At 31.5% G+C, this 11,359-nt stretch overlaps 3 protein-coding genes across 4 annotated transcripts; 2 read left to right on the top strand and 1 right to left on the bottom strand.

Moving 5' to 3' along the window:
- The first annotated feature begins 783 nt into the window (after nucleotides 1–783).
- LOC124492278 (uncharacterized) lies at nucleotides 784–7,858 on the top strand. Of its 2 annotated transcripts, XM_075735296.1 has the most exons (5): nucleotides 1,070–1,205; nucleotides 3,032–3,272; nucleotides 3,331–4,670; nucleotides 4,735–6,761; nucleotides 6,819–7,858. In XM_075735296.1, exons 2-5 carry the CDS (start codon nucleotides 3,037–3,039, stop codon nucleotides 7,506–7,508), a joined length of 4,293 nt encoding a protein of 1,430 aa, XP_075591411.1. In that variant the 5' UTR covers nucleotides 1,070–1,205; nucleotides 3,032–3,036; the 3' UTR covers nucleotides 7,509–7,858. The 2 variants fall into 2 exon arrangements, with proteins under 2 accessions (XP_046911091.1, XP_075591411.1); XM_047055135.2 differs by having other exon boundaries at nucleotides 784–3,272.
- On the bottom strand, nucleotides 7,626–9,262 carry LOC124492280 (uncharacterized). The gene is made up of 3 exons (XM_047055138.2): nucleotides 8,844–9,262; nucleotides 8,432–8,780; nucleotides 7,626–8,363 (listed from the first exon to the last, which is right to left on the bottom strand). The coding sequence occupies exons 1-3, from the start codon at nucleotides 9,014–9,016 to the stop codon at nucleotides 7,812–7,814; spliced, it is 1,074 nt and encodes a 357-aa protein (XP_046911094.1). The 5' UTR covers nucleotides 9,017–9,262; the 3' UTR covers nucleotides 7,626–7,811.
- A 242-nt stretch (nucleotides 9,263–9,504) lies between these two features.
- On the top strand, nucleotides 9,505–11,296 carry LOC124492279 (uncharacterized). The gene is made up of 2 exons (XM_047055136.2): nucleotides 9,505–10,603; nucleotides 10,700–11,296. Exons 1-2 carry the CDS (start codon nucleotides 9,918–9,920, stop codon nucleotides 11,094–11,096), a joined length of 1,083 nt encoding a protein of 360 aa, XP_046911092.1. The 5' UTR covers nucleotides 9,505–9,917; the 3' UTR covers nucleotides 11,097–11,296.
- The last annotated feature ends 63 nt before the right edge of the window (nucleotides 11,297–11,359 follow it).

The raw sequence follows: 11,359 nt of genomic DNA, 5'->3' as shown, positions 1-11,359 counted from the left end.
GTTTAAAAATCAATTATGTTGTTGTTTTCTATAGAAAGTTGAGTTTCTCAGAATTTCAAGAGCCCTATTTCCGCGTTAAAAACTATAGCCTATACAAAAATTTTCAATGACAAAATTGTAACAAAAAACAAAATGTTTATAACCATATTCATAAGTCTTAAATTTTTGGGATTACCAATAACCCATTCGGTATTAATGGAGTAGTTAATTTTTCTAATTACAAATGGCTTAAAAATAATGTTGAAATAAATTGAAAATCATCAACAGCTACACATGTATAAACTACTTATACATTGTGGATTGTTTTCAAAAATTTTTCATTGAATCGATTCAAATTCTATTGTTTTCTGTAGGAAAAATGGAAAAAGCACGAAATGTTTCAAGTTTGGATCCAATGAAAAAAAATACAAAAATTTATTCATGACGCATCTACATACAGTAAGCATATGACGATTTTGCTTAATGTCATATCTAAAGAGCAAACTGTATTCATTCGACAGGATATGACATTTTCGATTTATCAAATAGACAAGCCAACAAGTGTTTATCCGGAGAATAATCAAAGTTTAAAACTAGAAAAATAACTGACATTTGTTTCTATTGCTTTTTATTTGAAAAAAATTGAAAGACTAATAGAAAGACGATTATCAACAAATGTAATGAACTCAGATTGTAACATAATGTGAATGTCAGCATTTATGGCCATAATCTTTGAGAGACACACGCACACATAGATTTTTATGAATCTCTCTCTCTCCCAATCATTTTTTTATAAATGATTGCATTTATGATGAGGATCAGCATCATTAAACTTGCATAAAATAATGTAGTAAATAGTGAAGGCTTAATTCCTTATGCAAGTACTTCTTAGTCTTCATCATTCTCATCATCACCATCCGAATCAATCAAACGAAACAGAATTAATAAAGAAATTGTCAACAATATTAAAATGTTAAGAATGAACTAACATTGACAACAATTACTACTACTACTGCCTAACTTGAAATGCCATTTTTTTTAAATATTGACAAAAACAATCATCTGTGAAGCGATCAAGTCCAATGCAAACGTGTGTTCATCATATTTTAAAAGTGGACATTGTACAAAAACAAACTCAGTGAACATTGATTACAATTTAAAAAAAGCATATAATCAATTAATGATTGAATTATTGTTAATATTCTGATATTCAAATTGTTATATCGGTATGTGATCAAATATAAACACAAGCATATACAAAGCATATCAAAAGACAAATCTCACACGTGATTCAATGAACTACTATATCATTTAATCTTAATCTATTGAACAAATCAATAATCTGAAAAACAAACTACGTCTTTGGAATTTTTTTTTGATGCTGAATATTATTTTATATCCCACTCATTTATAGTGGCTATTCCTTCAATTCATTGTAAATGAACATTGAATTACGAAGACAGCGAAATTTTTCGATAGTAAATTATCTACTACAAACAACTGACAAGCTCATCGCGTTTTTTTTACGTATATGTGTATATGTGTTATTGTAGTTTGTCAATATGTCTTCAAAACAAAATCATAAATTATTTCAGACAAACAAATATTGTTGTCATATTCATACTTGAACGTATCAATCAATCAATTTACCGTCTAATCATTTGGAATCATCCTATCAATCTATTTGATTTCAATAAAACTATTTGAATTTGATCGACACCAATCATAGCTAATGGTAACGATATTGGATTTCGGCATGATCGAATCGAATTTTTGTTTGTTGAGTGAACTTGGTCATCTACATCATCAAGATTCATCAAGCTCTGTTTAACATCCGTGGGTCCATATCGGCATCAACACATCAAACAGTGAAAAAGATTTTGTCCTAGTCGTTTTAGTGTGAAATCGATTATATCAAACAAAAATTATCTTCGTTATGGCAACCATCATCAAAATCATCATTTACTTAGTTCAAGCGATTGGTTAGAGCTGATGCTACTAAGTCATGCTGTTTATACCATCTCTTATCAAATGTTCGACGAATTCGGTTCTACAAACGCGAAAACTGGAAAAGAGAAAAATTTTACTCGACTGATTGGTTGAGTTTATTTAAACAATTTGATAATTTTATTTTTTCAGATGAAACCACTACCAGCATCATAACGGCTAAATTTGATGGATATTATGATCTTTGTCATGACGAGGATCCTCAGTGATTGTTTGCATGTTCATGACCGGAATGTTCTTACTCACGGTTCATCGATTAAAATCCACAATTATGAATCCACAATTTTTTCTAGGTATCCATGTATCGGCGTTTCCAAGTTAACTATAATAACAACAACGACGATAGAAAGCATTACCAGCCGTTATTTCAATATTCGTAATAATAATAATCATCATAATTATAAAGATGGTGTTGCACTAGATTTTTAATTTTTTCTTGTGTTTAGTGTTGCCATTGGTTATCAAATTGCCATGACCATATAAAAGTGTTGTTGTTTTTGTTTTTTAAGTTGAATTGTGGTGATTGCACTTTTGTTTTCGTGTTTCCATCATTTCAATGTAGAAAAAAAATTACTGTGGTGCTGAAATAAGGGTTGGAAATCAACGTATATTCTGCATTCTGTGAACAATGGTTGTGAAAAATTCATTTAAATATAAAATAAAGCTCAACAAAATAACTATCTGTTTTTAATTAGTCTCATATTTTGTATGTTTGTGCCTGATGATATCGATATCAACAATAATCCTCGATGTGATAAACACCAACTTGAACAAAGTGATATGAGAATAGGGAGAGAACCAAAGATTGTTTATTCTTCCTGGTTCTCCCCCCTATGTATTTCGTTGTTCGAATTCAACAAATGGAATGATAACCAAAACTACAACAAAAATAGACATAACAATTGAATCAACTGAAATAATTACTTTACGATCATGAAAGATTGTTGGATTGAATAAAATTGATAGAAATGAAAGGAATGTTGTTCGATCGATGTTAAAAATTATTGATTAATCTTGTTTATGTGTATGTATCAAAATCTATCAGACTTAATGTGCGTTTCAATGATAAATTGTCATCAACAATTTATGCCATTATTGTTTATAGCAACTAATAGCTCATCATTGAATTATAACAAAATGCAGCCAGCATTCTTACATAAATTAACCATTGTAATTGTTTTGATTATAATAATCATATTCGGTTCTTGTCTATTGATGACCACACAATTATCTACATTAACATCATCATCATCATCAACTTCAAACAGCCATTTATTGGCAACCAGGTTCGTATCTTTATTTATCAAAGATTTCTATATTTTATATAAGCCCTTTTAATTACAGATCGTATGAAGAATCTTTATCGATAAAAAAGTTATTGTTTTATAAATTCAATAATAATAAACAAAACAACAGTAGCTACGATCGAAATCAGTTCAAATTGAGAAGAAATTTTACTTTATCATCAACAACATCACCATCATCTCAACAAATGATGAGATTTATACCAACATCCTCAACATCATCTTCAACATCATCTACAACATCTCGGATCGATGTCTTATTCGAGAATCGTATTTCTAAATTGAAAGATTCACAAGAAAATGTAGAAGAAATCGAAATAATCAATAATGATACTAATATCGATAATAGTGAAGATTATAATGATGAAGTTGATGATGCTGATGATGACGATGATGATGATGAAGGTGTCATTAAAAATGAAAATAGCGGTATTCAGCAACATCAATCAGCTCCTGAGAAATCTGACCCTTCCGTAGAAATTAAAAAGAAACTTTTGTCACTATTATCGCAAAAAATTCGTCGACGAAAACAACATCACCCACAAAGAAATCTTCCAAAAGAATCGCTTTCGACACTTGGAATCCATTTCGATAATCTTAGTCAGTTGCCAGATTGGCAGTCATTACCATCATCGACACTACAATCACAACCGCCAAGTTCATCATTTGACCTCGATGATGTTAAAAACAATGAAGACTCCTTTGAGGATGAAAGAACCGATGATGCAATTAATGACAGCAATAATCCGATCTCATTTTCTCAATTATCATCTCATTCGCATTCCTCTTCCGTCTCTCCACTATCATCATTAAATAATTTCGATACAACAATTACGATTCCACAAACTTCATCAATTTCAGATCAATCATCTTCAATTGATCATCAATCATTTGAACAGATTCCATCATCTTCATCATCATTGGGAGATTCCGGTAAACCATGGCTACCATTAAAACAGCAACAATCGTCTAAATTGCCACGGCCATCATTGAATCTAAGTTCAAGATCACAATCGATTGAGCAATTATTACGTGAATTATCTCAAAATCGTCACTTTTATCAAATGAATCAAAACAATAACAAAAATGCACACCATTTGAGTAATTCAAGTGACAACAAAAATCGATCGGAACCAAATCACAATAATAAGCAGCTATTATTGCTGCAAAATGATAGCTGCTCAAATCCGAACGGAATATTGATTACTATATCAACTGATATCGAAATATCATCACCCAACTTTCCACAAAGTTATCCACCAAATAAACATTGTATATGGCATATACAATCACAGAAAGATCAATTGCTCAAAGTACAAATATTCAAACTCCACCTCGAACACGATGCAAGATGTCGTTTTGATTATCTTGATTTCGAAGGTAATGAAAAAAAATCAACTTTTAATTTTAAACTAATAATCGTAAAATGAATTTAAATCAACAGGTGTTCATCATGTTGACAAAGGAGAAACAAAAATAAAAACGAAAAAATTCTGTGGACAATATTCCGATCTTCATGAATTCAAAATCGGTGCCAATCACACAACGATTGTATTTCATTCCGATTCATATAATGAATATCCAGGATTTCATATTCGAATAATTGCAGAATCGCAAGATTGTACAAACGAAATGTTTGTACCAAATTTTTCTTATATAACATCACCAAAATATCCAGATTCATATGAAAATTCAAAAAATTGTTGGACTTTGGTTCGTACACGTCCTAATCATCGTCTTTTGATTCATTTTGAAAAGTTACATCTTGAATCGGGTGCTAATTGTGAATTTGATTATGTGGAAGTCTATGATTCTTCCAAAGCTATTCCATCAAAATCGTTGGGCAAATTTTGTACATACCCGAATAATTCAAAATTATTTATTCATTCTACCGACAATTCTCTACTATTTCATTTTGAATCGGATAGTTTTCTTGCTCTAGGTGGTTATATAGCCAAAATTGTTGCCATACGTAATGATGTAAACATTTCTCGATACATGGAATGTGATTGGAATGCCGATTGGAAGAATATGATCATCTCTAGCCCATCGTATCCTAGTTATCCAATTGGATCTCAATGTGAAACATCGATCATGGCGCCATCATCAAACGAACGTATTATATTGCTATTTGACTGGATCGATTTAATGGATACAAAAGACGATATTCATGATGATGATGATAGTGATTATGATCAAAAATTTGATGCATCATACAATGGCCGTTCACCACACATTATTCGAAGACATCGACCTCATCAACATTTGTATTGTTCCCAAGATCGTCTGGAAATCTATGAAACATTAAACGATACTGAACCATCGACGCTTTTTTGTGGTTTTCAAAGCCAACCTATACGTTATATTTCACAAACCGATAGTATACGGTTGGTTTTTCGTTCGACTCATTTTAACAATCAATCGAAAACTGAACAAATATCGAAAATCGATACTGGTGTCTATAATGCTTCGAATGTGGGATTTCGTGCAAAATTCACTTTTATATCAAAAGATGATAATAAAAATATTACATTCAATTCTGATTCAAGCCTGGATAGTGTACAAAAATCTTGGCATCACACAAATGAATCTACAACTCCAGCGAATTCAGATCCCGTGAACAATGATATCATTTTAATTCATCCTCCGCAAAATGCCTCGATTCGTTTGGGGTCATCTCATATTCTATATTGTGAAATAAAAATGCCTTCAAATGGATATGGTGAACCATTATTACCAATCATATGGTTCAAAGGTGATCGTGAAATACACGAAGGCGTTTCAAGCAATGGAAGCTCATTAATGATAAGAGAATTTACACCGAAATCTGTTGGACGATACATTTGCGTATATGGTGATAATTCAAGTGATGCTTGGCTAACTTTAAAACCAGACACAACTAGATGTTCATCATCGAATGTTTTATTTCGTGAAAGACCACGTGATCAATTTACCAGTGAAGGTGAATTCGTCATGTTACATTGTAGTGCCACATTGACTGATTCACAACAGGATGTTGAAATCAGTTGGCAACGTGTGCCATTAATTCATAATCACTCGGGCGATAGTCAATTAATCACTCGTCTTCAGCCAGTTGTATATAATTCAAGGATTAAGAAACTAAGTCGTGGGGATTTACTTTTTGACCGAGTTCTTGTAGAAGATTCAGGTTATTATTTCTGTGTGGTTCGACTTGATCAACAATTACTATCAAACAGATCTAGCATCGACAAAATTAATATTACCGATTACAATGATGAGGATTGTGTGCTAAAATCGGTCGCTCGTGTACAGATTAATCGACGTGTCGATGTTAGAGATTTTTGTGGTCGCGTTTCAATTGAACAAAATTATCAGACGGAAAAGATGGAAGATGTGGGCAAAATTATCGGCGGTACGGAAGCACGGCTTGGTGAATTCCCTTGGATGGTTATGTTTTGGGATGAAAAGCGGCATGTCTTTTGTGGTGGGGTATGTAGAGAGAATTCTTTATTTTAAAATTCTATAATTTATTTTATATGTCTTTAGGCACTGCTAAATGAACGATGGGTAGTGACAGCTGCACATTGTTTCACTGATGTAATAGATGAATCAACAGTGTTTGTAAAGCTAGGAAAATATGATCAAACTGAAACGGAACCAACGGAAGTGGTAACAAAAATCCAACATATTATAAAACATCCACATTTTTCGAATGAAACATTTGATAATGATATTGCATTAGTCAAATTGACTACTCATATACAATTTAATGATAATATTCGACCAATCTGTTTGGCTACATCGACCGATGAAGTTCGTGAAATGAATACGATTTTCTTTTCTCAAGACCATCATAATGATGATAATGGTGATGATGACAATCGAATTATAAAGTTTGGTATTGTAGCCGGTTGGGGTCGATTAAAAGAGAATGGACCGCTGCCACGATATCTACATAGAATACGATTGCCAATTATTGATTTACAACGATGTCGCCAATCTACAACATTCAAAGTAACGGATAATATGTTTTGTGCAGGTTATGGTAAAGAAATTGTTGGTGATGCATGTAAAGGTGATAGTGGTGGTCCATTAGTAATAGAATTTCATTCCCGTTGGACATTACTTGGTATTGTTTCTTGGGGTGAAGGATGTGGTCGACCCAATAAATATGGTTACTATACCAAAGTGAATAATTATGACAATTGGATAAGACGTTTAACCGCCATTCATTAGTGATTTAAATTTTTCAATTTCTTTATTCATATTTTTTTGTGTAAATTATTTCTCTTTTGTCCTTGTTTTTTTTTCATTATTCATTTTGTTTCATATTTTGAAAAACATTCTTAATTCAATGCCATTAATCAACATCTTCATTTATTTTCAATATTTGTAAAAAGGCTTTTGAACATAATGCAGGATTTTTTTCTTTCTACTTAAAATGATTCCTCATCAAATTTTTTTTTATGATCAATTATGAAAAACAAAAAAATTCGAAAAAATATAAAAAAATGATGTTTCATTTATTTTTCATGTGATTCAGAAAGCATCTGAATAATCAATATTAACAGTGAATGGACAATCGTTATAAGAATTCTCGTATTTTAAATCAGCATATTTTTGTTGCAATTTTCGTTCAATTTGATCACAATTATTGATAGCTCTGTCGATTGAAATTAGAGCATATTTGGTAGCTGTCCAATTAACCAATGAGAATTTTGATCCAAAATCATAAAACATTTTCAAAGAATAATAAGATAATTTTTCCGATACTGTCAATGGATATGCATTGGGGTTAAGTTGTAAAAATGGGGCACCATAATTCATCAATAAATTGTAGTTTAAATAAGAATCAAGTTCAGACATTGCTAAGCATATTCCACGACTCATAGCTATTCCTTCTGTATATGGATTCGATTTCATGGCTGGTAGCCATTGTTCGAAATAAATTTGACGACATAATTCAATTGTCTCTTCATCAGTCCCACTGCATAGATTGTAACGATCATCGGTGCCCAGACAATAACCGATTACGCGCCAAAAATGAAACATGGCATGGAAATCTTCATTCGTGAAATTATGAAATCCTAGCTGAATTATTCAGCATATACAAAAAATTTAATTGAAGTAAAAAAATTTGAATCTTCATTAAAAAATACCTTTTTAGGAAATATAGCCATAAATCCTACAAAAGTGAATTGAGCAATGCACATTCCATGTTGTGGAATCCATAATTTAGGCTTTCCGTTTTCCATAAAGCGGCCATTTTCGTTCATTTTTTTGGCAACAGACTTATGCATTCCCCGAACTGTACGTAATTGTCGATAACTATCACTTTCTACATTGAATGGATCATCTTTAAACCAATCGTTCACACGTATTATGGTTGAAAGATACCGACGAAATAATTTGGATACAGTACGTGAATTACCGGTACATAATAATGGCGTTGCACCATATGGATCATGTAATACTAATAGAAGGCCATAAAATTGACTGATTCGGATGCTGAAAACACATAGAAATAAAAACAATGAAATGAATCGTGAATTTCATAATGCAAAAACTTACATAGCACCATAAGTTTTAAACAGTTTTTGTGCATGTAGAAATGCTGACTGATCAAACCAAATGGGAGGTTTATTTGTATCGATATCGGGTGAGATACCGATGGTTATTTTGCCTTCATTAGAAATCATTAGCCTACGGGCACGAACTCTTTCCACAAAATCATTTTGATCCATATTTATGAAACTTATAGAAGGAAAACCTTATATCGAAATAGCAATGATACGAATGATCGATAATTTCAAGTTTAAGGGGATGGAAAATTGATCAACAATTTTTAGAATATGAATATGTGTGAAAAGGCGTGTAAATCACATTAATATGATTAGAATTATTGTAAAAACAATGAAAGTTGTTTTCATCAAAAATTCACAACAAACATTTAAAAATATGATGGAAGCCATAGATAAAAAGTTTCCATTAAATACCCAATCACAGCGTTCATCCAATTTGAATGGCAATGAAAATACTAACCAAACAGTTGATAAATCTATGTTCAATACTATTTACATTTCATTTTATATTCATTTAGCGAATAAACATATTATCATGCATCAAATTTTATATTTACTGTTTTTTCCCTGACATCGATAGCAACATGCAAACGAAAGTGAAAGTACATAAAACAGTGTAACAGACTCGTGATTTTCGCGTGAAAAAAATTATCACTGAATTTCTCCCAGTCAAGGTTTGAGTTATCATGTAATGCGAAAATAATCAATGCCAACGTATCTGATCAGTTGACTAAACAATTGCGTTTTCGCAATCTTTTTAGATGCCAATTTTTTTTTGATAATAATTTTTTCCATTTTCCTGTTTCATTATAATTGTATTTGAAGCTTTTGAATTTCATTCACACTTTTGAAGACCATTTCATTTATAAATTTGCTTATCGATATAAATCAATATATACGCTTGCGCGCAAAAATGAATACACGAACAATTTCGCGCAATGTCAAGAATTCGGAATATCTAAGAACGAGAACTAAATTGGGCCAACGAAAAATTGAATCATTTTCTCATAAGTTATCTCATTGAACGATCCGATTGATTTTTTTGTCAAATGTGTCAGTTGTTATGGAAAAAAATAAAATTATCTGGTTTATTATCGGCAAACTATTGAAAATTCTTTTCATCTTGTTATTACTTTTATTGATGATATTATGGATTGCACTTGGCTGTGAGACTGGAAGACAAATTGATGAAGTAAATCAAAAACTTGGACGATCACGTGGTGATGAACGACGATTCTTAATGCAATTGAATCAGGCTGCCGTTGTACCATTGTTTACACGTGCTGCATTGCCACGAGTCTATCTTCTCACTATATTAAACTCATTAATAAATGAATTTATTGCATTAGCTTGTCTCATTTCATTCATATTACGGTCACGACAAATTTTTATTATTACTGAATCATTACTGACATTAATCTGGTTTATTGAACAATATCGTCTCGATGATTTCTATCATCATATTGATTCAATTGATTGGCAAAGTTCACGGTTAAACGTAACAACACATGTCATACATTTGATTGTCATTGCAATCGGATTTATTTGTTGGTTTATTGATCAAAGCTCACATGGTCATATGCGTACGATTCGCGATAATTCCTCTATAGTAAAAGATACTGACAAAAACATAACCGGAACTAGTGGTATTGGACGTCAGAAAAGAGATGGTAACAATAGCGCAGGTGGTAAAGGTGATGGCCATCACGGTGGAGAATCATCACTGGTGAGTGGAATTATTCAATCCAGGTTTGTAGATAACTAATGTTGCTAATATTGTTAGTGAAATTATTCTGGGCAGTTGAATACGTCGATACGTATTGATTTTCATAATTTCATTTATAGATTTAAAAGACATTGCGATTGGATGCGTGATCGATTTTTGTACAACAATAATAACCTAAATAAAATATGTAAGGTCAAAAGGAAAAAATCAATGATGTCTGAATGCAACAAAAACATAGACGCCCATGATAAAAATAATACAAGAAAAAATCAAAAAGAAATGGATGAAAATTTTAAAAAATCAAAAACAAACATGATGACCATGCTTATGACAATGACCAATGATTGTACTGGTAAAGGTTGTCTACAACATCAAGATCAACGAAGCTTTGAACCGGAAATCATTGAAAAGAACCAACAAAATGACGAAACAAACGGCAACGATTATCATCAGTCAGATCAAAATCAAACATTGTCCATAAACGATAACGAAACTATTGTTGAAATTTCACCATAAATACATTAGAATTTCATTGAAATACATTTCATTTCATAGTTATAATAAATTCTTCCTTTTCTTTGTATTTGTTAATGAAATAAATGACAAGCTGTATCTAAGAACAACCACCAAGCAAAAGATCAATCAATCAATCAATCAATCGATCGATCAATTGATCGATCGTTTGTTTCAATCAATAATTGTAACAAGAAGAAAAAACAAAAGTACACACTAACTAATTCATTCTAACTATATAATAATAATAACTAAATAAATAAATG

The sequence above is a fragment of the Dermatophagoides farinae genome, chromosome 1, assembly GCF_024713945.1.
Source record: "Dermatophagoides farinae isolate YC_2012a chromosome 1, ASM2471394v1, whole genome shotgun sequence".
Classification (NCBI taxonomy): domain Eukaryota; kingdom Metazoa; phylum Arthropoda; class Arachnida; order Sarcoptiformes; family Pyroglyphidae; genus Dermatophagoides; species Dermatophagoides farinae.
Note: the sequence above shows the minus strand (reverse complement) of the source record. Positions and strands in the feature narration are given on the sequence as shown.

Bases quoted from the DNA above. Each gene is read 5' to 3' on its own strand.
- LOC124492278 (XM_047055135.2), top strand. From the start codon at position 3,007: ATGTGTATGTATCAAAATCTATCAGACTTAATGTGCGTTTCAATGATA. The intron at 3,273-3,330 runs GTTCGTATCTTT...TTTTAATTACAG, and splicing joins AGCCATTTATTGGCAACCAG to ATCGTATGAAGAATCTTTAT. The intron at 4,671-4,734 runs GTAATGAAAAAA...TTAAATCAACAG, and splicing joins TGATTATCTTGATTTCGAAG to GTGTTCATCATGTTGACAAA.
- LOC124492280 (XM_047055138.2), bottom strand. From the start codon at position 9,016: ATGGATCAAAATGATTTTGTGGAAAGAGTTCGTGCCCGTAGGCTAATG. The intron at 8,781-8,843 runs GTAAGTTTTTGC...ATGTGTTTTCAG, and splicing joins TTTAAAACTTATGGTGCTAT to CATCCGAATCAGTCAATTTT. The intron at 8,364-8,431 runs GTATTTTTTAAT...TGAATAATTCAG, and splicing joins TGGCTATATTTCCTAAAAAG to CTAGGATTTCATAATTTCAC.
- LOC124492279 (XM_047055136.2), top strand. From the start codon at position 9,918: ATGGAAAAAAATAAAATTATCTGGTTTATTATCGGCAAACTATTGAAA. The intron at 10,604-10,699 runs GTTTGTAGATAA...TTTCATTTATAG, and splicing joins AGTGGAATTATTCAATCCAG to ATTTAAAAGACATTGCGATT.